The sequence below is a fragment of the Erithacus rubecula genome, assembly GCF_903797595.1.
Source record: "Erithacus rubecula genome assembly, chromosome: 3".
Taxonomy (NCBI): Eukaryota; Metazoa; Chordata; class Aves; order Passeriformes; family Muscicapidae; genus Erithacus; species Erithacus rubecula.
The window spans coordinates 24,643,545-24,665,184 of NC_136689.1; the positions used below are offsets into that span (position 1 = coordinate 24,643,545).

Genomic DNA, 21,640 nt, shown 5'->3' on the forward strand with positions numbered 1-21,640 from the left:
AAAAAATTTTAAATTACCTTTCTCAGTTATATCCTTTTCGGACAATAATTTTGATGAAAATGGAAAATTAGGAAAAACAAATTGTTGAGACTTATTTAATAAAATATTAAATGGAGACTCTGTGAAAGTTGCTGCTTTGCTGATATCTCTGAAATTTAGATAATAAAGAATGGATCCAAGCGGTGTAAGCAAAAAAGTATCTTTGGACTCAGAATATAAATATTTAGTTCTCAATAGCTCTCAATAGTACTGGATTGCAGGGAGATGGTTCTCCAGAAAGAGCTATATGTAGTGTACTCTAGGGAACACATTATGCTCAGAAGCACACTGAAGTCCTTCAGAAGGAAATAACTTGAGTGAAAGATGAGCAAAATCGGGGCCAAAGCAAAGAGCTGAGAGGTTTCTACAAGCCATGTTTCCATAAAGGCTGGCAGCCCACTCTAGAGTATATAGAAAAGCAAAAAAGATTATTGCTTTCCCCTCCTTTTTATTCTACAGCAGATGGAAGGGTGATGCTCTGCAAGGAAGTGATAAACATCAGACCGTATTTCTTCTATCTGTTCTGGCTTTTACATTCTATTCTTTCAACACCAGACACTGAGGTAAAACATCTTGAAGGAAGGGATATGGCTCCTGTCTTGCAAATAATTTGAATTTGTACCATAGTGAGGGAAGAAAAGTTTTCGGGGCCTGTAAGTTTAGAGAAAAGATAGAAGAACCTACTAAAAAACTAATTGTAAAGTAGAGAGATATTCAAACTCCCAGTGCAGTGAAAAGACACCTTCTAGAAACCAGAGATGCATACAATTTGTTGTAATTCAGAACAGCCCTGGAAGCATGGGAGAGCAAGGAGAGATTGTTCATAAGCATATTTTACTTTTATTCTGTCTTACTTAGTGTTGAATGAATGAGATGGCTCTGTTTATAAGGAGAAAAGCTTAAGCAATCAAGTAGTTTTTCCATATAGTGTCTATTTGCCTTGTTGCCTACACCATTAAATGCTCTTGTGAGTATGTTAAGTCCAAGTTCAAAGAGGAACCAGATAACTTTACAGGAAAAATCACTGAGTATTATCAACTACAGTCATGAAGTGGGCTCAGGAAATGCTTTGGAGGTTGGCAAGCACAAGGAGAAATTAAAATTAAGAAAAAAAATCACTCTGCATCTACGCTGTCTTCACATCCTTTCTCTAGGCACTCCTGGCTACTCTGAAGAAGACACTGAACTGGAGGTACTTTTGATCTGAATCTTGCACAGCTGTCTTTACATGTGCCTATGTACTTGTATGAGTCATTCTTGCAGAATGTTTGAATGAAGAATATTGCATACATGAGCACAAACAGAATAGCATTTCCTACGGTGGTTATTCAGGTTAAAATTTAAAGAACTTGTCAGAATTTAAATACCTCTAGGCTAATCACAATTATTGGTAGTGCTAAGCATAGCCTTGACAACCTCATACAATGACTTTAGCAATGTCCTGACTTAGATTATAGATAACTCAAGATATCTATGGTTTAGCTCTTAAGTTTCACTTGTTGATTGTATGAGTTTAATTTATTATCAGACTAATTAAAGTATTCTAAAATAATGCAGTTTCTAGAAAAAAATAAGCTCCCAAATTCCACTAATAAAATTAAATAAATGAATGAATGCTGAAAATAATATTCCAGTTTTCATCCAAATCCAGGGGGGGAAAAGTAATTGTATTGTAATGTTATACATGCAAAAATTCATTGTGTTTTTTACATACAATTACACACATACAAAATTATTTGTGTTCCATTACTTCTTAGGGTCAGGGAGGAAAAATATAAGGAAAATAATTAAACAAATGATTCAGTACACTTTTTAGGATTTCACCATACTAGTGAGAATATAGATTGTGTTCTGTTTATGGAAACTCTAGTGGTTTCAGTGCAAATTATAAATGTGGATTTTTTTTAAAAATGCAGATGTTCATCAGAACATTATGATATATCCTCTTAAATAACTACCCTAATGCAAACAGCAGCAAAGGAAAAATCCAAAGTTTAATCAGATATAGAATGACCCCTTTAGGGCTTTAGAGCCTGCTGTGAAATGTATGTGGCAATCTCTCTTCAGTACGAACAAACTTAGAAAACAGACATTCAAATCTTCTTTGGTTACCCAGCATCTTTTTCCTAGGCAAGCTTGCTGTCTAAAAATTGGGACCTTCTTCTCTTGTTCTTAATCAAATAACTTAAATATCTCTTTAATATTCTCCTTTTCATGTTTATGTATCTCCTAAGAGTAGTTAGCTGCTTTAACTTTACAGAAAGAGACAACATAATTCACAATAAACGACCTCAAAATTGCAGAAGAATTATGAGAAATGTTACAAAAAAAATCAAATGCTATATCATTTATAACATATGATACTTTTGCTATCCACCTTTAGTTCTTCTTCTAGGAAGACTAAACCTAACCTGACTTTTAAAGCATGTAGTCCTGTACTTATGAGTATTAAATTTCAAGATGTAACATCTACTATCTGTAATCAGACTATTAATTTTTCATCTCATTTTTTGTAGAATTCTCACCCACAGCAGCCTATAAGATCCCAAGCCAGAGGGTCTCCGTAAATTACTGTGATTTACAAAATGAATTGATTTACCAATGTCCTAATTAAAGGGGGAAAAAAAAAATCAAAAACAAAACAAAAAAGTGCATTAAAGTGGTAAATTCTACATGGTATAGCAGAATATAAACTTTTCCTCATCTGCTGCTAAATGCATTTAACAAATAAATCCAATGAACAATAACCATTCTAATAGAAATATTGATAAAACAAGCCAAGATGATAATTTCTTACTCCACTTCCTCCACTTCTTTTGAAATTCGAGTATTGGAGCAGAAAATAAATTACTTCTTTGTTTTAAGCCACAGACCTTCTCCAATTTTAGAAGCTAATGCCTAGTTAAGGAAAACGGGACACAAGCCTGACCCAAACCCAGCACAAAAAGCTTGAAACAGCCTCACTCATTGCAACCTTTAAGGCAAAATATGAATCCATTACACCTAAATAAACGCTATATATTATTTTCCTCTCATTGTTGGAGCCTATTTTCAAAGTCTCAGCCATTTCAAATAAGCATATAGAAGATCTGATCAAGTATTGTAGAGCATGCCTTTCATTTAAATGAGTGGGCATTAGCTGCGTGAAGGCCCAGGCATATGCTTACCTTTAGATAATACTGCAACCCCACCAGATTTAATAAAATCTCTTCTATAGGTAACACGAATACTTCTACTGTGATCAGGGCCTTGTTATTGCTAAACCTAAACCAGCTCTGGATCTCATGTAAATCCAGTGCAGCAGTCTACTTTTTGGTTAGTAATATAACATGTGGAAAAGGTGAACTGATGAAAAAAAAAAAAAATCCTTAGAAGGCATAAAATTTGATTGGAAAAAACACCTTACATATTAAATACACTCCACTTCATCAGTTTTGCTTTTTACTTCCATTTTTCATCCTTAACAAGGATTACTTGCATGTCTTTGATATTAAAAAAAAAAAAAAAGACAAAACCAAATTATAAATCAAACATCTTACTAACCTTGCCCAGTCAGTTAATTTTGGTGAGATGTCCATAAGACTCTCTTCTCTCCGAAATTTTCTAAAATCAGTATCTGTTCCAAATATTTGATATTCAATTTCAAAATTTAATTTAACTTCAAAATCCCCTCATTTTACTGTAGAACCAGGAGGGATTCCAGAGAGGTTTGCTTCTAGAAAAGCCTTGGGACACCAGTGACAGGTGTCTCAGAAGTTGGCATTCAGCACAGGCGGTCATAAGATGGAGACAGATTACTCTAGCACAGAGTAGTACATAGAACCAGTCCGTGACTACATTAATAAGAGAGCTACAGCTTTTGCCTCAAAGTGAGTGAAAGCCCCTTCAACAGCACGCTATTTTCAAAACTTCAACAAGCCAAGTACAAGATGGCAGGAGCTGCAACTTGCCGCACGGCAAGGCCACAAACGGCGATTGCAACCCAAGTCGCTGCTATCAGAAAAGCGAAGCTGCGGGTTTCTCAATGCTTTGTCTTCTGAAACCCAGACACAAAGGAATAGGCGCATTCCGCGCGGAGGGAGGACAGGACCAGCGTGAAGAGAATAGAGCGGGTGTGGCCTCTTCCGACCCACCCCCAATGGGTCTATTTAAAGAGAACCAGCTTTCCTCAAGTCCGCTTTCTCACCATAGGAGGTGCGCTTCGCGAACGAAGAGAACCGACTGTCTGCGCTTAGTTTTCTCAAAAAAGTTTTCTTCTGGTTTTGTTTTAAAACCCTTATTTTCTAAGTTTGTGTACGCAGTCTCAGCTCCAGTGAGAGAGATGGTGAGTGACGGCGGACAGGGAGCCATGCTGGGGCGGTGGGAATGGGATGATGGGGGGCATTGGGGCGCTGAGGCGCCGTGGGCTTCTGCTGGGTAATGTCTTACCTTGGGATGGGGGACTGGCAGCGGAGCGGAGTAGTAACTTCTTCGAGTTCTTCTTGGGGTGAAAAACGGGAATGCCTACAGGTGGAGTAGTGTCGTCACGTATCGCGGTGACAGGGCTGAACCCCTGAGGGCTGCTCGTATTTTAACTGTCTTAAAGGTTTTAAAACCTTACGAGGTGAGCTGTTACGGTGAAGGAGGCAGTACCACAATTTAAAGGCCGGGGGCTCGTGCAGGGGTGCGTGTGGCTCATAGCCGTCTGCGTAACGGTCTGAGGAAGGCTTGGAGACGGAAGACGCTTCACACCCGTGGGCGGCCATTTTGTGACAGCACATGTTAGCATGGCGGCGTCCCGCACTGCCGGGCGGGCGCCCCTCCGCCTGCCCGTGGCGGTGTGTCCGCCGCGCGTGGGATCCGTGTCGAGGGTTTGCGAACGGCTTCCATTGGCCTGAGCGCCAAACCCACCTGCCCACGCCCCGTCGGCGCTGGGCGGCGGAGGTGTGAGGACGCAAAATGGCGGCCGTTGGCAGCGGCAGCAGGCGGGGCCCCACGAGCGGCGCCTCGCTCGCCCGAGGTTCCCCGGGCCGCCGTCCCTCGCCCGCCGGAGCCGAGGCTCGGCGGCGCCCGAGTGCTGCGGGGCTGCGGGTTCCTCAGCTCGCACCGAGATGCTGCTTGCCGTTTGTTCTTTGTATTTGAGAAACGTGATTTGCGAGCGTAGCGCTGGCGCATCAAACACTGTACGAGTAAGGTGGTGGGGTTTTTTTCGCTCTTTTGCGTACAGGATAAGTTGCGCCTCCGAAGTGCCGGGCGTGCAGCGCTGGGCTGCGCTCAATGCCCTGCGGACGGCCGCGGCTGCGGCGTGTTCTTCCCTCAAGGCAGCGGCGCTGTCATGGAGACCGCGCTCCGAGTGCGCGCAGCGCGACGTGCCTCACGGGGTTTAAATGGCTCAATTAAAAAAAAAAAAAAAATATTATTTTGAATTAAGAACGTGCTGAGGCCGGGGAGAAGCCTGAAAAATCGCGGGCTTGTGTGAAAAAAGTGAAAGTTTTCCCTTTCCTGGATGAGCATAAAATTGATTGTAACACACTTGGGTGGATAGGTAGGTATTTCGTCCACCTGGCCGAAATCGAGTGCCTTTTTTCCACCTTTTCTTTTGCCAAAACTCTATTTTGCCAAAACTATAGTCTCCCCACTACTAGAAGAAGAGCCTTGTACCAGTTTCTCCTCCAGTTTAAACTTCATGCTTGCATGAATAATAGAGAGCAAACAGATTAATTTTATCTTTTGATAAGGGAATAAAAAAGCACCTGCTAATTCTCATAAGCTGAAAAACTGAATAAACCCTAATATTTGTGACATTGGGAAATTTGGTTTTAATGCTACTTCATGAGATAAGACAAATTAGACTTTTTTTTGGAGTAATTTTAAAGGGGTGAGTTACTGCAGCTGATGCTGTAATTCAAGTATAGCCATTGGCAGGATTTCCCACTTGAAATTTAAGGTGGTTTGGGCTTTGCACACTGATTTAGCAGCAGTCTGATGTCTTTGTGCTAGTGTGTGTAGATCAGTCGTTTATATAGTACTATGTTGGCAAAGTTATTTGGGTTTAGATAAGGTAACTAATTTTTTTTTTGAATTTGCGAAGGTTTTCTGTCATAATACTGAAGACTTTAAGGAGACTTTGGAGGGAGATTTTTTTTTTTTTTGTGTGTGTGGTTTTCTTTTTTGTTTTTGTTCTAGGAGACTTTCACCGCTGTGGCTTCATCTCCTTTTCAAGTTCTAGGAATTAATAAATTAATAAATGTATTAATAAATCTTACTTTTGATGTTGCCCTGCTTGCCAGTATATCTAAATGGTCTGTTTATTCTTTCTTTCAGGTACTGTGAGAGTGTTAAATAAGTTAATTTTCTTTGAAAATTCTGCATCATTAGTGTGAGACACGAACACTGCACTTCCACAGCACGTGTGACAGGTGTACCAGCAGAATCTGGTTACCAGCTTCCTTGTGCTGCTTCAGGCACTGGCTGGGTGCCTCTGCTGAGACCCCCTTCCTGTGTTGGGCTGCCAGAGAACTTGCACAACAAAGTGAATACCATTTCTAGCTTGGTTCGCTGAAACACCCAGAAAGAAAGAAGTAGAGGCTACAGTTAGGTCAGCTTGAGGGCGCTGTGGAGTTGCCGTCTCAGATTTCAGTTCAAATGCCCTTTCAAATGCAGAATACCAGGTGGTTGAGAAACCGCTCACTTCGTGTTAATCTTCCTGCCAGATTTTGTAGAGCCAGTTTGATTTAAACTGAGAGGTGTTAAAACCTCTTCTGTAAGAGGAGGTGCAGCAAAAGAGATGGGGGCAAATCCTGGTAGTAGCAACATTGGTCACAAAACTTGATACAGTCTGGCAGGGCTACTTAAAGTAGTCTAGATGAGGTCTAGATTTAAATTTTTAAAACTTCTTGAAATAATTATTTCAGTTTTTTCCCCAGTGAATTGGTCCATTTGTGTTAATTCTTTGTCCTCTGATATATCTGTAGGTAGGTGCAGGCATTCTGGTGTCTGAAAGTGTAATCTAGTTGACTAAAATAAGTATTTCTGTTTCAATTTTTTAGGCAGCTCATGTGGAGACCCAGCATTCAAGTGCTGCGGAGGGCAGTTCCTATCCAGCCACAGTCAATCAGGGCTATGTTTTACCAGAAGGAAAAATCACGCCGAACACAGTCTTTGTTGGTGGAATTGATATAAGGGTATATACACACTTCTAATTGTTTAGAATGGGTATGATGGTGGAAAATACGTGGAAATTTTGTTCCTGTTTCCGTGTGGGTATTTTTACTTGTTTGTGGTGGTGGGGTCCTTTTTTAATTTCACCCGCCCCCCCCCTTCTTGTGTGCAAGTTTGCCAGTCTTGAAGGTATTCGGAGAGTTCTGGAGCATGGCTTCAAAAACTAAACTTTAGTACTTATGAAAACTGGTTTAAAAATGATTCTATCTGCTCTAAATCGGTTGTAAGCAGTTGAATGTGTTTGATGATGTTTAAGGCCTTGTTTTCTTTTAGATGAAAGAAGCAGAAATTCGGAGTGTCTTTGAGCAGTATGGTACTGTGAAGGAGGTGAAAGTCATCACTGACAGAACTGGTGTTTCTAAGGGGTGAGTGAAATATGAGAAGTTATTTTAAGTTGCTGCTTATGTTGACAGCATTCTCCTTTAGGTGGTCTGAGCAGATACTTAGCAACACATCTGACATGCTTAAGCCTTAATACTAGCTGCAGTTTTCTGTTGTGTTGAGTTAAAACTGTGGAACCAGTAAATCTATGCTGCCCCCTTCTGAATCTGTAAAATCTTACAAAGAATGGCATGAATTTTCTGACTTCAGGCTCTCTTCACAGAGAAGAAGCTCACTGTCACTTAATCATTGCTTGAGTGATGCTTACACAGCCAATTATTTTGTAGGACTCTTCTGCTGGCAAGAATAGTTAAAGAATCTGGGGGCAGTTCAGGATGATTAAGGGAATTAAGATAGTTTATTCAGGGCAGCAGGTCTGTCTTCTGACACTTGGGAATAAGTTATAGAGTAAAACAGCCCAAACTTCTTTAGGTGAAAGTGAAATTAAGTATGAACAAAGTTGAAACAAGGGAAATTCCTTTTGAATATATGGAAAAGTTCTGGATTACTGTGTTGAAATTCTTAAATAAGGACCTTACCCTGTTGAGTGTTAATCTAAAATCTGGCATTTAATTTCTTTCATCTGGCTGCAAAATAGGTACTGATAGTTAGCTGTAAATACAATTTTAGGCTGAATCACAAATTAATGTCCTAGTTGATAATTTTGATGTGCAGTATAGTGTATATGGCATGTTGTTAACTGGTCTTGTTCAAAAGCATTTGTCTAACAATCAAATTAATTTGATTACTGAAGTCTATTCTTCCTTTTTAGCTATGGATTTGTGTCTTTCCTGGACGATGTGGATGTTCAAAAGATAGTTGAGGTAAGCTCTTCATCCAAATTACTCATAGAAGTTGATCTGTGAAAGCTGGAGAGAGGTTTGCAGAAGCCAAGTTAGATTCCCTGAAGTTGGGACACAGGGAAGTCTTGGACTGCCCAAAAAGTAAACTTTCTAAAATGTGTGCTAGTGTTAAAATCTTTATTTGCTTAAGAAGCAAAGTAAGAAGCAAAATTAGTTTTCAGATAATTAGTTTTTAGCCTGGTGTGGTCAAACATCTCAGGTAATTTTGTCTCTGCTCTCATTTATGTGCTGGAAAGCCTTGAGTGTTTGGCTGCTTGCTTTTTGTAGTTAATGATTGTCATGGAACCCTTGTGCTTATGGCAGAAATGTAGACAATTAGTTGGAATGTCTTGGTTTAAGATAATTCAAGTGGAACACTCTAAAATGAGTAATCTCTAGTTTAGGTTAACCAATCCCTTTCCACCTATAAGGAGAAACAAATCTGGATGAATTTCCTGCTTCAGGAAATTTATACAAACCACTACAATATAAGTAAAAAAAACAAGTTTTCTAATAGAGAAGGAAATAGCAACAGATAAAAAAATAACAGTAATAGTCACTAGTTACAAAATTGCTGGAATCTCCTGGGCTCCCAGGGAAGGAAGAGAAAGTCCAAATGGTGGAGTGACACCTCCCTCACGATTGTGGCCTCTACAGCTGAACACCCATGTAGTTCTAAAGACAAGGGCAAACTGGTGACAGCCTTTCCTCTTATCTCTTCATTGATGAATGCAGCTGGCACTCTCCAGCTGCTGGTACTTGGTCAAGGGCTAGAACTCAATGTGGAATTTTAGCAGACAGCCAGGCAAGGCCAAGCCAGGCAGGTGGGCTGGGGCAGCTCTGCCTTCACTTCTGCAGGGCTGCTCCATGGTGGAATTTGCCTTGAGCCAGTCAAAGATGCAAGAGAAACAAGCGGGGGAATGGGGGGGAAGCCCCAAAGAAGAGCCTCTGCCTTGAGCAAAGAGCATCAGGCAAGAGAGAGCACTCTCTCACTTTGCTTCAACTTTTGAAAGGCTGAGGCACTTGCCCCGCTGTGCTCCGTGGTTCTGGCTCCGGGGTCTTAAGAGACAGTAACAATTTCGGGCAGAGATAGATGAAATACAATAACATTTTGGGTTACCTAGGGCATAGGAGTAACAGTATCATGGAAAGCAGTATTATTTTTTTACTTATGTCTCAGTAGTTGAAATGTTTCTCTAGCAGTATTTGTGCATTTGGATGCTACCTGGAGTGCAAGTATTTTTTCAGTGTCCTAAATTGTGCTTGCAGCTGTCCCTATGTGTAGTGGGTGTAATGCTGGCCAAACACCGGTGTACTCACTAGAATTATTTACTCATTTTCTGATGCAAGATAACAGAACTAAAAGAAAAGTAATAAATCAGAATAAACCTTCAGAGCACTTCTCCTTCCCTCAACTCTTCTTTTCCTACTGACAACATAGAGATAAATTTGGTGTTTTCAGTCAGTTTACGACTTTTAAAATATTTTCTTCAGTTTACTTAGGGAGAGCAGTCTCTCATGCCATGCCATGGAGACTTCCACAAGAAGCAGTTCTGTGGTTTTAATTTTCACAAATAGTAGCCACCCAGAAATCTGCAGTTGTGAAGTCCCTCCAACAGTTTGGGACTACCAACTACCACCATGGGTCATCTCAGCTTATTGGAGTGCAGTTTTAAGGATGAGCTGTTCTAGTATAGAAACAAAAGTTCTTTTATGTGTGGAAACAGAGGTTTTTTTTTATCTATCCCTGGGGTAAGGTTTCTCTCTGTTCAGACTTCTCATTGGATCACATCTACTTCAATGTCTGCTTGCTTTAACACAGGTGCCTCTACACATAGCTATGCTTAGAACACTGCAACTGCCAATGTTGTGCCAATGTGTGGGGGACAGGGAAAAAGTCTGATGTATGAATTATCTCTTCACCATACCCTTACAAGAGAATTTCAGCACAAGTCTAAGGCATCTTCTCATTCTTCCATCTGGGATTTGACTCCTTCACTGACGTCTGTGTCTCCATGTTTTTTTGCCTATGTGTGTTCACCCTTTCTTTTTTGTCTCACTCAGGAGAGGTTTGATGTCTGCAAGTTTAATCTGTACACTAAGAGTTATTCTTGCTCGGGCTTGTGGATGGCCATGTGATCTCTTGGATGGTGGCTGCTCTGGTTGCACTGCTGTTTTCTGGGAACTGCTGCAGTTAATTCCAGCTGTGAGGCTGCAGAGCTGCTTCTCTTCTTAGCTGTGTGATTTTTTTCCTGTGGTGCTGTCAGGGTGGCTCTGCAGCTCATGGCCAGAGCTCAGCTCCAGCCAGGCTGTGGTTGCAGCTTGTTGGCAGCAGAATCTCAGTCGAGATTCTGGCTGGATGGCAGAGTGAGCCCAGCCTGGCCAGTGTCCAGTTACCTGTTCAAAGGCTGAAAGCAAGGGAGTTTTCCTGGAGTTTGTTAATTTTTAAATGTGGTTTCAGAGAGGCGTGTTCAGCTGTCTTAAGTAGTTTAACAGGATGTCTGTATTCAAAATTAGCCAGCTGATTGGTTTTCTCAGGTCCAAAGCAAGCTGCCAGGGTCTTTACAGGGTATTACTTCTGTTGCTGCTGGATTTTTTTCCTAACTAAAAACCCAACTATGTTAAACTGTGGCACTTGTTATCATATAGTTTTCCTTTAGCTAATACAGGAGATAAAGGAGTAGAACTGTTACAGCCCTTCTGCTCTTAAGACTCTGGTATCAGATTTTAAATCTCAGTGCATATAAATAAATCGGGTACTTGGTTCTGATTTGACCAGTTCACAAATCACTAACAAAGCCTTTTCTTTTCCCTCTTTCTCCCCAGACTGAATACAGTAACAGTGTAAATAAGATGTATTGAAATACTTCTCTCTTTGAAGTCTTTGCTTTAGAAAACTCCTGTGTCTCTGGAGGATGAACAGTCTCTCATTTTCTTCTGAAGCTCTTAGACAGGGAAGTAGATCAGAAAGACAAAACCAGATGGATGTGCCAGGCGCAAATGTAGTGTTCTGTGATGTGCAGATGTGTTTACTGGCCATCCAGCTCAATAAGTGGAAAGAGAACATGTTTGAATGAAGTGGAGAGTAGTGAAACCCCCCAGCAGGAGATCCTTGATTGTCACAAAAAGATTTTCCAAAGCTTGCCGTTACTTGATGATATGATGACAAAAATATACAGTGGCTGCTGTACTGAGAAACAGACTCCATCTAAAAATGCCTTTTTCTTTTTTCTATGCATTGCATTTATTATTCTACATCGGTGTGGAATGCTTGATCTAACAATTTCTGTGGAGACCTTTTGAGTAGCATTGACATTTGAGCCATGTGCATTGCTGATTTTCTGTGTGTGTTTCTTTGAAACCGGAGCCTGCAATGTTCCTCTGTTAATATACTATTCCTCTATTAATATAGTACTCACTGATGTGAGTTTGTATACCAGAGGTCATGGAAGACCCAGAAACATATGTGGATTTTCTTCTTGGTGTACATTCCAGGTCTGCAGGTAGTACAGATTCCTGCTGTGTCAGGAAGAAGCAGGTTCAGATAGAAATAATCATAAAAACCTGGCTTTTGGAGAGGAAAGGAAGAAATTACCATGGATGTTGTAGGGCTCAAATTATAATCCAGGGTTACTGTACTAGATCATGCCTTCTCTGCACTGAGTGGTCATATTGTTTTCTGTAAAAGAACATGATAGAACCTCTCTGTAGCTAATTACTCTTAGTGCCGGTGTTCATCTAGCTGTTCAACAAGGCTTTGTAGCCTTGTTCAGCCTGACAGTGTTTCTCTTCTGCTTTAGGCCTGTAACTGCACTCTGGTCTAGCATAAATCTGTTTGCAGTTCAGAATGGAAAGTTGTCTTCTGTTTAGAGGGGAGGCCTGTTTCCCAAGAGTTCTCACTGTTGAGGTGGAAAAGGTAGTTGGATGATTTTGGGCACAACAGCATTCCAGAACTAATAGAAAAATTCTCAAAATCATAAACCAAGACACCTTCCCCTGGAAAAAAATAACAAAACAAAAACCATTCATCTATCAAGCTAGTCAGGTTACTGCACTTCTTTTCACCCCTGTATATCTCTTGAATCATCTTCTCATACCTGATAGAAATTAGAGTAAGTTTTTTTTCCTCATTATATTTATGCTTATTTTTACAATAAAGTTGCTGTTGTTTGTTCAAAACACTTCCTTTAGAAGAATTTGGAGAAAAGTTCAAAACTGCATATTTTCTTCTGTAGCAGGTACTTCTGTGGAGTTTGCATGTAATAGAGAATCTGGAGAGTCTGCATCCAATACTGACTTTAATGCTTGGTACTAAAATTGTGCTAATGGAGCTAAAACAAAAATCTTTCAGTAGAAACCTGAGATAGTGATCACTCTCCAATACTCTGTGAGGCAGAAATAGTTAAAACCTGTTTGTATAAAACTGCAGGGCTGACAGTCACTGATACATAGTTACAAATTCGAGTGGTGCATGTTGCTATTAGGGCAAGTGTTGCATCATTTTGGAGGGTCCTTGGGTAGGCTGAGCTGGGCGCGGTGCAGGAAATGAAGTGAAAGGTGTGTAGTGTTCAGAGAGGAGACTGGAGGCTGTTAAACCTTTATGAGTGCTGATGAACTTTGGTGTAGAAGTAGTCAGTCTCTTTAAAATACTACAAACCTCGGACCTTGCAGATTCCCAGCTTATAAAGTATAACCTGTCTTTCAGTCACAAATCAACTTCCATGGTAAAAAGCTGAAACTGGGCCCAGCAATCAGAAAACAACAGAACTTAAGTAAGTATATCTAAATAAATTTGTTCATATGGGAGGTATTATAACATAACAGGGTTCTTTTTGTTAATTATACATCATTATCCTTGCAAGTACTTTTTCTTGTGCAGTACGTATTGTTCAGTTCAACTTCTATGACCTTACTTTTCTTAATAAGAGCGAGGTTGGTAGCACAATACAATATAGTTAATATTGAATTAAATTTGAGTCAAAATCCTTCAAGTTTTTTTCAGCTTAAATTCAGATTCCAAATGAAATACATGTAGAAGTGTCTTAATAATATTGTTTCAAAATAAGATTCCTGCGTGCATCCCGGACAATTAGTTCTTGGTCCTCCTGCGCCACAGTTCCAGAGTGTATGGGGTGGTCAGAATGTGGAGACATACATGCAGCCTCCAGCTGTCATGAACCCAGTAACACCCTATGTTCAGGTAAGACTGCTCCTGACACTGATTTTCAATCATAATTAAATATTTTTTGAAGGTGTAAGCATGGGCGACTTTTGGAGTATGTCTTGAGCTTCCAGCCTGATCTTACCTGCCCATTTTCATATTGCCTTCACCAGTAAAAAGCACCCAACTTCAAAGCACTTCAAATCAACCTTGAAAAATTGATTCAGTGATGTTAACTCATTATAAAAAAAAAAAAAGAGGAAGATACCCTTTAAGAATGAGAACTGTTGAAAGTGGAGGGAAGATAGAGTTCCCCCTTGCCTGTCACAGATGCAGTTCACAAATGAATTGTATCCAGATATCTAAAGTGTTGCTGTCCTGCTTCAGAATAAACGACTACATTTAACATGTGTTTTTGTAAACTCTTGAGTGGGATCAAGAGTTCTTAGATACTTTTCTCTCCTCCTAACCAGACTTTTCGTTGTTTTGAAATTGCTGTTGTGTTATAATAACACTGTGTTAGCATCTGCTGTTAAAAGCTGTGCCCAGTATTGCCTGAAGGACACCACTGTACTGGCACTTTAGATGAGCATTCCTACTGGGGTGTGGGTACTGTGCTTCTGGCCTGGGTATGAGTCCCGTGCTGTGAGTGAAACAGATCAGGTTCTACTGCATTAGTCTGTATGATGGGGCAATACTGACAACAAATTGATCCTGTTTTGTGTATCTTAAGCAAAGGGGAAGAACAAACTTTGATAAATACTTTCTTGCAAGACAGAGAGCTTGACGATAGTTTTCTTGCTGATTCTCTTAAGTTGAATGTACCTTTATTCTTTGAAGGACCTGAGAAGATTCCAGGTAATCCTGTGTCAGAGTACATAAAGGAAAGAAATACTAAAAAATTGGTGTTGTCCTTTGCCTGCTTGAAACTGATCCTTCAGACAGTACTCCATTATTTTGTAGTAGTCAGTCTGTTTCAGATCTACTTCTCAAAGTTTATGGCATGACTTGCATTTCTGAAATCACTTACAAGATCAGTTACAAGCAGATATGGGATTTTTACATATATAAGACGCTTGGAATCTCACTTTGGAGACATTGTTAGTGCCTGAAGTGCTGAAGCAAGCCCCATGGGAAATCTAAGGGTTGCATTTAAATAGCGAGGCTAGTCTGTAGAGGAGTTGAAATGACAGTGTAACTTCTAAAAATGTGCTCCTGGCTGATGGGTCTACAAATATCATATGTGTATCTTGCTTCAAACTTCCTTTTTTTTTTTTTTTTTAACTTTATTTGCAGCCCTATCCATACAATTCACCACCAGCTGTAGTGCTAAAGCAGCAAGTTCCCATGGGGTATCAACCAGCTTACAACTATCAGGTATGTAAAGTTTTACATAAAAGCAGAAAGGCTGTTGGATACCTGAAAAAACTAGAATGAAGTGTTTACTGGAGTATGACCTTTCTGTGCTTCTCGTTCTTTGAAATCTATTTTCATTTCAGTTCTTCACAGCTACCAAAGCAAAATAGTGATAAAAGCTGTTGAGTAACTTAGCATACTCTCTTCTTTTTATAGTTTCATTACTTTTTTCTTAAATATACAGTGATAACAGAACTTTCAAATGAGAAAAATGTACATGAATTAGTACTTATGGGAGGGAGCTTTGCATTTGTACATGCTGTGGTGTGAGGTACTTGGAATCAGAATCTTATCAGATCATAAAATGTTTGTAGATAGAGGGGGTATGTGGTTTTGCACTATAAAAACATCAGAGAAGGTTCTTAGCTGATAGTAGGGTTATCACAAGTGAAGTGTGTGGCTAAATCCTGTTAATGACACTAAAGCAGGAGTAGCTAGAGGCTTAAGATTTGTTTTCAATATAGGTGTTTTGGTTTCCCTTATTTTCTTAATATTTAAAAATAATTTTAATTTTTTAAATTTGGAGTGAGGAGATAGCTTAATAAATAAGCTATCTTTTTGCACGTAAGACCATGTATTAGCTAATTGTTTTGTGAAAAATTGAGACAATTAAATGCTATAAACAGTAGTTTTTAGAGAGTAGTTACTTGTCAGTGTTGGAAATAAATGAAATAAAAGGTGGTTCTTGTCCAATTTTTGTTTAAGGCTCAACCACAGTGGTTTGCTGGGGAGCCAAGAAATTATATAATACCTCAAACTCCGGTAAGTCCACAAAGACTTCTGAAACTGTCGTCTTAATTAGCACATTGTTTTTACAGCTTGATACTTAAAAAGTTTGTTGTCTGGATCTTTGTAATCTGGTCTACAAAAATCCATAATTGCTGATGAGAGTATGTAGTTGTTAGGAATTTCTACTGATAAGGTGCTTTTTTTGACTTACCTGACAGAACAGGTATGCTTGTTTTTTGGAATTATTCTACATGATCTAGTCACAGAACTCTGAAATTTTAACCAAAATGGAGTTGGTTTTCCAGGAAAAGTTGAAGGAAAAATAAGTTGACCTGATGTACTTTTTTTTTTTTAAATTTAAAAACTCTCCCATGTTCATTGCAAATACTGATGAATTTTTTGGCTCCTTTTAACAGGTTTAAAAAAATTTCCCTGGCTGCTACAAACTGTAGATGGTGCTGCTAGCCTCTAAAAAAAAATTTCTTCCTTTCTGTGACTTAATGCAAGTAACATCCATGTGAAAGGGGAAAAAAAATCCTCTGACTGTTGGAGTTTAAACTTGCCCCGTGGGCATTTTCGTGTTTTTCAGGTGTATTCCTTGACTGCAGTTTTTATGAAGTGTAACATATAATTTTATTCTAAATGGTATTCTTTTTCTGAAAGCGATCAGGAGTCATCAAATACACTATTGGCTTTAAATAGTTTTTATAATAAAATGTGATACAGCCATAGTGTATCACTTTGCAATTCAGTGATAGCAGAATTTTAGAATAGGTGTGCATCGAGGTTTCACTGTTAAGTGTTACAAGCTTAATTATAGAAGCAGACAACTGTTCTAGATCTTTCTCAGTTAAGCAACTTAAAAGTTTCTTAACTGTCTTAATAAAGCAGGTAATGACACAGTAGGATATTTCCCCCACTCATTAAACTTATCAAAACTGTGAAGATAAAATTGGCACAGTTAGGATAGATGAGGATCAGTTACACCATAACTGTGCGTGTTTTCCCAGTCTTGCTGAAACATTCTAATACCTAAAAACTCTACAGATATATACTTCAGTGAACTATCATAACACTGAGGATCCAGGATTTCTGCAGTTTGAATGTGCTGCTCTAGAGCCCATGCAGTTGCCTAACAGCCCACAAAAGGTAGGTGCTTTCTCAAAACTTTAATGTTCTTTATCATAAATGCCATTCCAAGAAATCTGCGCACGAGGGTTATGTAGCTTTGTCAAGGGCCTTGGGCAAATATCCTAGAAGTCAAGGTTATAGCTGCTACTTTCAGCCTGGTACTAAGTTCCCATGTATCTGATTTCTGTGTACAACTTCAGAAGTCTGACATTTCCTTCAAACTGTTAGTGCTTGTTTGCAGTGGGCTGAATAAAGTGTGTTCTACTTGATTAAGTCTACTGACAAGACTTTGCCTAATCTGTGGAAACTTCCATAGAAAATTACATGTACTAAAAGAGCAGATTCAATAGCATTGCCTGTTGTCTTAAGTTTAAGTTTCAAATATCCGAGTAGGTAACTTTTTCCCTTTCTCACTGTTTTGTGGAAAGTGGCCCCAGTTTAGCAAACAGTTGGCTCTGAATTAAGTTTTAAGAGAAATTTCATTTCTCAGCTGTCAACCTAATCCACCAGAGAACTGCCATGTTGCTGATTAGAATTGCTACGCTGTAACACTGAAGGAGGATAATGAGTTACTAATATTAAAAGGTTGGAGGGAGGAAAAAGTTACAAATATCTCAGGAAATGCAAGGCAGTTAAGGATTGTCAAGTAAGCCCTGTGATACACTGGCATTACTAGCTAGTAATGCCCTAACTAAGAAAATCAGTATTGATGCACCTATACCTGTATTTCAGAGATCTGTGGACAGGGGTATGCAAACTATATTATCCTGTCTGTCTGATCCTGAGAACCAGCTGATAAATGACCTTATAGCACAAGACAATATGAAGGTACGTAGTGTAAGCAAAATTATATCCCTGAAACATAGCTGATCATCAATGTGTTCACCTACAGGATACCATAAAGATGGAGGGATTCATATCTGTGAAAGCCACCTAAATTTTTTCTTCCTTGTACATGTTCCGAGATGGGTGGATTTGACTCTTAGTTGCTTAATGGTAGAAAGAAGTGCTTAAATTGTATTCAGTGGATTTAATCAGGACAGCATAAGAAATTGCTGAATGGTCAACTAATGAACAATTGGATCATAAGTCTGGCTAGTCATTTCTCAGTGATGACATGGCTGAAAGCAGTAGGTTACTCCTTAGTTTGGGTAGAGGATGTTGAGTTTAAACCTTGATAGTCTGTACAGTAACTACTACTGTACAGTAACTACTGTGAGTGGTGGCTAGTTTTGCTTTGTCTCTGCTTTAATCAATAAATCAGAGTCCAGGTTGGTAGCTGGTTGTCTTTTTCTGTATGTGTTCAGTCTTTGTAGATAGTCTTTGCAACTTCTGATTACATTCCAAGTCATGTGTAATTTCAGGTTCTTAATTTCTAAGACCTTACTTCCTTTTTGTAAAAGGACAGATACTTAAACTAGACAGGTGTGTACTCTGAAAGAGGAATGCACAAGCAGTGCTCTCTGTTTTGGAGAGGGGTGAAAAGAGTACAGAGTGTCTGGAGATAATTTTGATGAAACTTGGATTGCTTTATTCTGATTAATTTAAACCAGAATTTATTTTTAATAATTAATTTTTTTTTGTCCTCTCTTCTATCCCATCCCAGGAGAGTAAGACATACCACTTCAGAAAAGGAAAGACAGTACACAAAACTGTTTGATCAACAAAGACTTCGAAGTATCTAAATTAACTAGATGGTTCTACAGTTCAATTTAGCAATGCAGAGTGTGACATTTCTTAGTGTTACTTCAAGTTATGTTTGTGCTCATGTTCCTAATGTTGTTTCTTGACAAGTTTGAAGTTGTAAGAACTGACAAGTTTCAATGTTACTGTTTGTGTGCTTCCCGTGATAACTGACTGGAATGTTAATTTGTTTGCTCTAAGGATTTTTCTCTGAGCTTTAAGGTACAGTTTGCATATTGCACATGGTTTTTCATTAACTACAATATGACTCACATTGACCAGTTAATTCTGCAGTTTAGAAATGGAATTAGTTATTTGCCCAAGAGAATGTATTTTAAGACTGAACTCTTTAAATCAGTGCAAGAGAAGATGAGAAGTGTGAACTGAGCTGAAGCCCTGTAAGTCCTGGTTGCCTTTAGACAACATAATCAATGTGATTATGTTCATTGATGATAGTCTATGTACCTGCAGTCTTGAGTATCACTAATATTTTTGGGTAAGTAATAAAGAATCCTCAAATTCCTGTATGTAACTTAAAAAGCAAGAATGTTACCTGTATTGGACACTAAGTCAGCCAATACAAGACTTTTTTACGTGAAAAATCTTAGCAATACCTGTATTTTAAACTTCTGAGAAAATACTGCACTTATGTTCTTTGATTAACAGTTTGCATCGCATAACAGAGGCTTATATGTATGTGACTTTTAAAAATCATGTAGATTTTAGGTGTGTATTGTGAAACAGTGAAATAAATTTTTACTTTGCCTTGGTTTCCTAAATTTTTGGTGTGACAAACCTAATCACTTGTTAAAGCTGTCAAAAAACTTACTACTCTGACATTTCCAGTTACTCTAAATCTATAGTAATCTTCATTTTGTGTAGATACTAGCTAGTTTCAAAAGAGTTGAATTGAGAAGGGAGAGCAATCTTGTGTGTTGGGTGCTAGCTTGCTTTTTTTCCTCCTACTCAAACACCTCTATCTCTCCAGACAATAAAAGGAAACTATGCCTCTCTTGTTAAGGATTTATATATGAGGCTGTTTAGGGGATTGCATGTTCAGGTTTCCAGAAGGTTTAGAGATAGTCATGGCTAGGCAAAGACTTAGCCAGAGATACGTGTTAATGAAATATCTAGAAGGGAACTGGATATGTAAAGGAATATGGCTAGAGCAAATATTCAGGGACTGCTTCTCAGGAGTGTGGATAAAACTTTATTAAAGGAGGGTGGGGGAGAATAATGATAAATTTTTTGGAGCCACTTTATGCAGCTCTGTACCAATATTCTGATAGCATAAATTAACCTGGAAAAAGCAAAACCCATACCAGTTTCTTTACTCACTGTTTCATGTTACTGAAGATACTGTTAAGTGCTCCCATGATACTGATTTGCCATGTTTTTCTCAGACTGCTATTTTGAAGATAGTGGCTTGATTGTGTTGAAGTTCTGTGTTAGTTTTTGCAAGGGTTTTTCTAGTATTGAATTGGGACCCTGTCCTTTCCAATTTTCAGTATCTAAACAGTCTGGATGTGCTTTTAAAGCTGTGATGTTTATTGATAAAAGGTAGTTGAAATCTGCAAATGCAGATTTCTTTTTGGCCTGATTTAGGTTGGCTTGGTCGTCCCAGGCCTTAGCTGAGGATTTGTGCTGTAGCTCCTCAGAAAATACAGGGGGCCCTATGCACAGCTCTCCACTGAAGAGTCCCACCACCAAAAGAGGAGATTAAACAAGAAGATGCCTGCACAGAGTGCATGTTTTCTGTTTGACTGAGTGTTATGCACAGGGCCATCTGGTGAGCAGGTTAATTGTATACTGCATTTGAAATGGTCTTACTAGATTCTTTACAGGCATGGTGAGAGGTTTTATCACAGGGGAATAGCCAAGGCCTTATGAGTACCATTGAGTACCATTTGTTTTTCTCTTCCAATAGATCATGTTGTGCTGGTTCTGTTACCTGCTTAGCTGTGGAGAATTGATTTTTTTTCTTTAGTTATAACTAAAACTGCATTTTTAATGTTCTTTTGAAGTACCCTATAGCACATTACATAAAGCATAACACAAAACCAATAGGTAAATGTCTTTCCTGTTGCCTTCAGGAAGTTCAAACATCTCTTTAATATTGCTGCAACTGAAGGAGTTTCCAAAATCAGTGCATGGTTGGAGCATTTTGCAAATCTGTAGCCCTTGCATTCTCCAATCAAGTGAGCCATGTTAACTGTCAACTAGCAGGCATTAGTGAGTCCTTGTACATCTGCATTTGCTTGCACACAGTATGTACAGTCTGAGAGACTCAAAAGCTTTGGGTGTACTTTAAATATTAAGACACCTCTTTGTAAAAAAAAAAAAAAATTGCTTAGACAAGATGGAAAACTGCAATGCTTGCATTTAATTGATATTCTAGAGCTGTAACACTTGGTTTGTTTTACTTTTTACTTTGCCTGAAGTACCCCAGTTTGCTGTTTGATGGCCTTTTCATATCTCTTTACACACTTTGCCACCTGATAAAATTATTCTTGGAATGAGACAGCCAGACAGATGGTATTCTTGGATCTCCATTAGAATGATTGGCACAGAGACTAATTCCCTGTCAAAATGGAAATATTTCTTTCCTTGTAGGTATTTGTATACTAAACTATCTTAATCTGAAGGTGATATGATCCTTTATTGCTACAAAGAAGCAAAAGGGTTTTCCCTTTCATATTTCACAGGGTTTTCTTTCATATGCCTTACTAAGAGATTTTTTTGAAGTCCACTAACAGGTCTGCACTCCACATTCCTTGCAGGAATGGCTTTCTAGACCAGTATTAGAAGATTTATAATTTAAGGGTTTTAATGTCTGCCACTTTCCATGTTGCTAAGAAAGTTTTAAAAAACTGATCCCAAGCTATTAAAATTGAGATTTCTTCAGATAGAATATGCATCTCAAAAATCCTTAGGTAGCTTTACAACCCAGATGGATTCTTCCTACTTTATCATTTCTGCTCTAAAATCTGGGCTGAACTTTAGGAGATAAACTCATACTGTAATTTCTTTTAAAGAAAAAGGCCCCAGCTGAGGTAAA

General features: G+C 38.8%; 1 protein-coding gene across 3 annotated transcripts; it reads left to right on the forward strand.

Annotated features, from left to right (window-relative positions):
* Positions 1-3,867: 3,867 nt before the first annotated feature.
* DAZL (deleted in azoospermia like) lies at positions 3,868-19,361 on the forward strand. 3 transcript variants are annotated; one of them, XM_079302545.1, is made up of 11 exons: positions 3,868-4,363; positions 7,068-7,202; positions 7,513-7,604; positions 8,393-8,444; positions 13,168-13,234; positions 13,529-13,662; positions 14,920-15,000; positions 15,745-15,801; positions 16,816-16,917; positions 17,632-17,727; positions 18,506-19,361. In XM_079302545.1, the coding sequence occupies exons 1-11, from the start codon at positions 4,064-4,066 to the stop codon at positions 18,557-18,559; spliced, it is 1,170 nt and encodes a 389-aa protein (XP_079158671.1). In that variant the 5' UTR covers positions 3,868-4,063; the 3' UTR covers positions 18,560-19,361. The 3 variants fall into 3 exon arrangements, with proteins under 3 accessions (XP_079158671.1, XP_079158672.1, XP_079158673.1); XM_079302546.1 differs by lacking the exon at positions 3,868-4,363 and adding an exon at positions 5,010-5,207; XM_079302547.1 differs by lacking the exon at positions 3,868-4,363 and adding an exon at positions 5,107-5,201.
* The last annotated feature ends 2,279 nt before the right edge of the window (positions 19,362-21,640 follow it).

Bases quoted from the DNA above. Each gene is read 5' to 3' on its own strand.
- DAZL (XM_079302545.1), top strand. From the start codon at position 4,064: ATGCTTTGTCTTCTGAAACCCAGACACAAAGGAATAGGCGCATTCCGC. The intron at 13,663-14,919 runs GTAAGACTGCTC...CTTTATTTGCAG, and splicing joins CAGTAACACCCTATGTTCAG to CCCTATCCATACAATTCACC. The intron at 15,802-16,815 runs GTAAGTCCACAA...AAAACTCTACAG, and splicing joins ATATAATACCTCAAACTCCG to ATATATACTTCAGTGAACTA.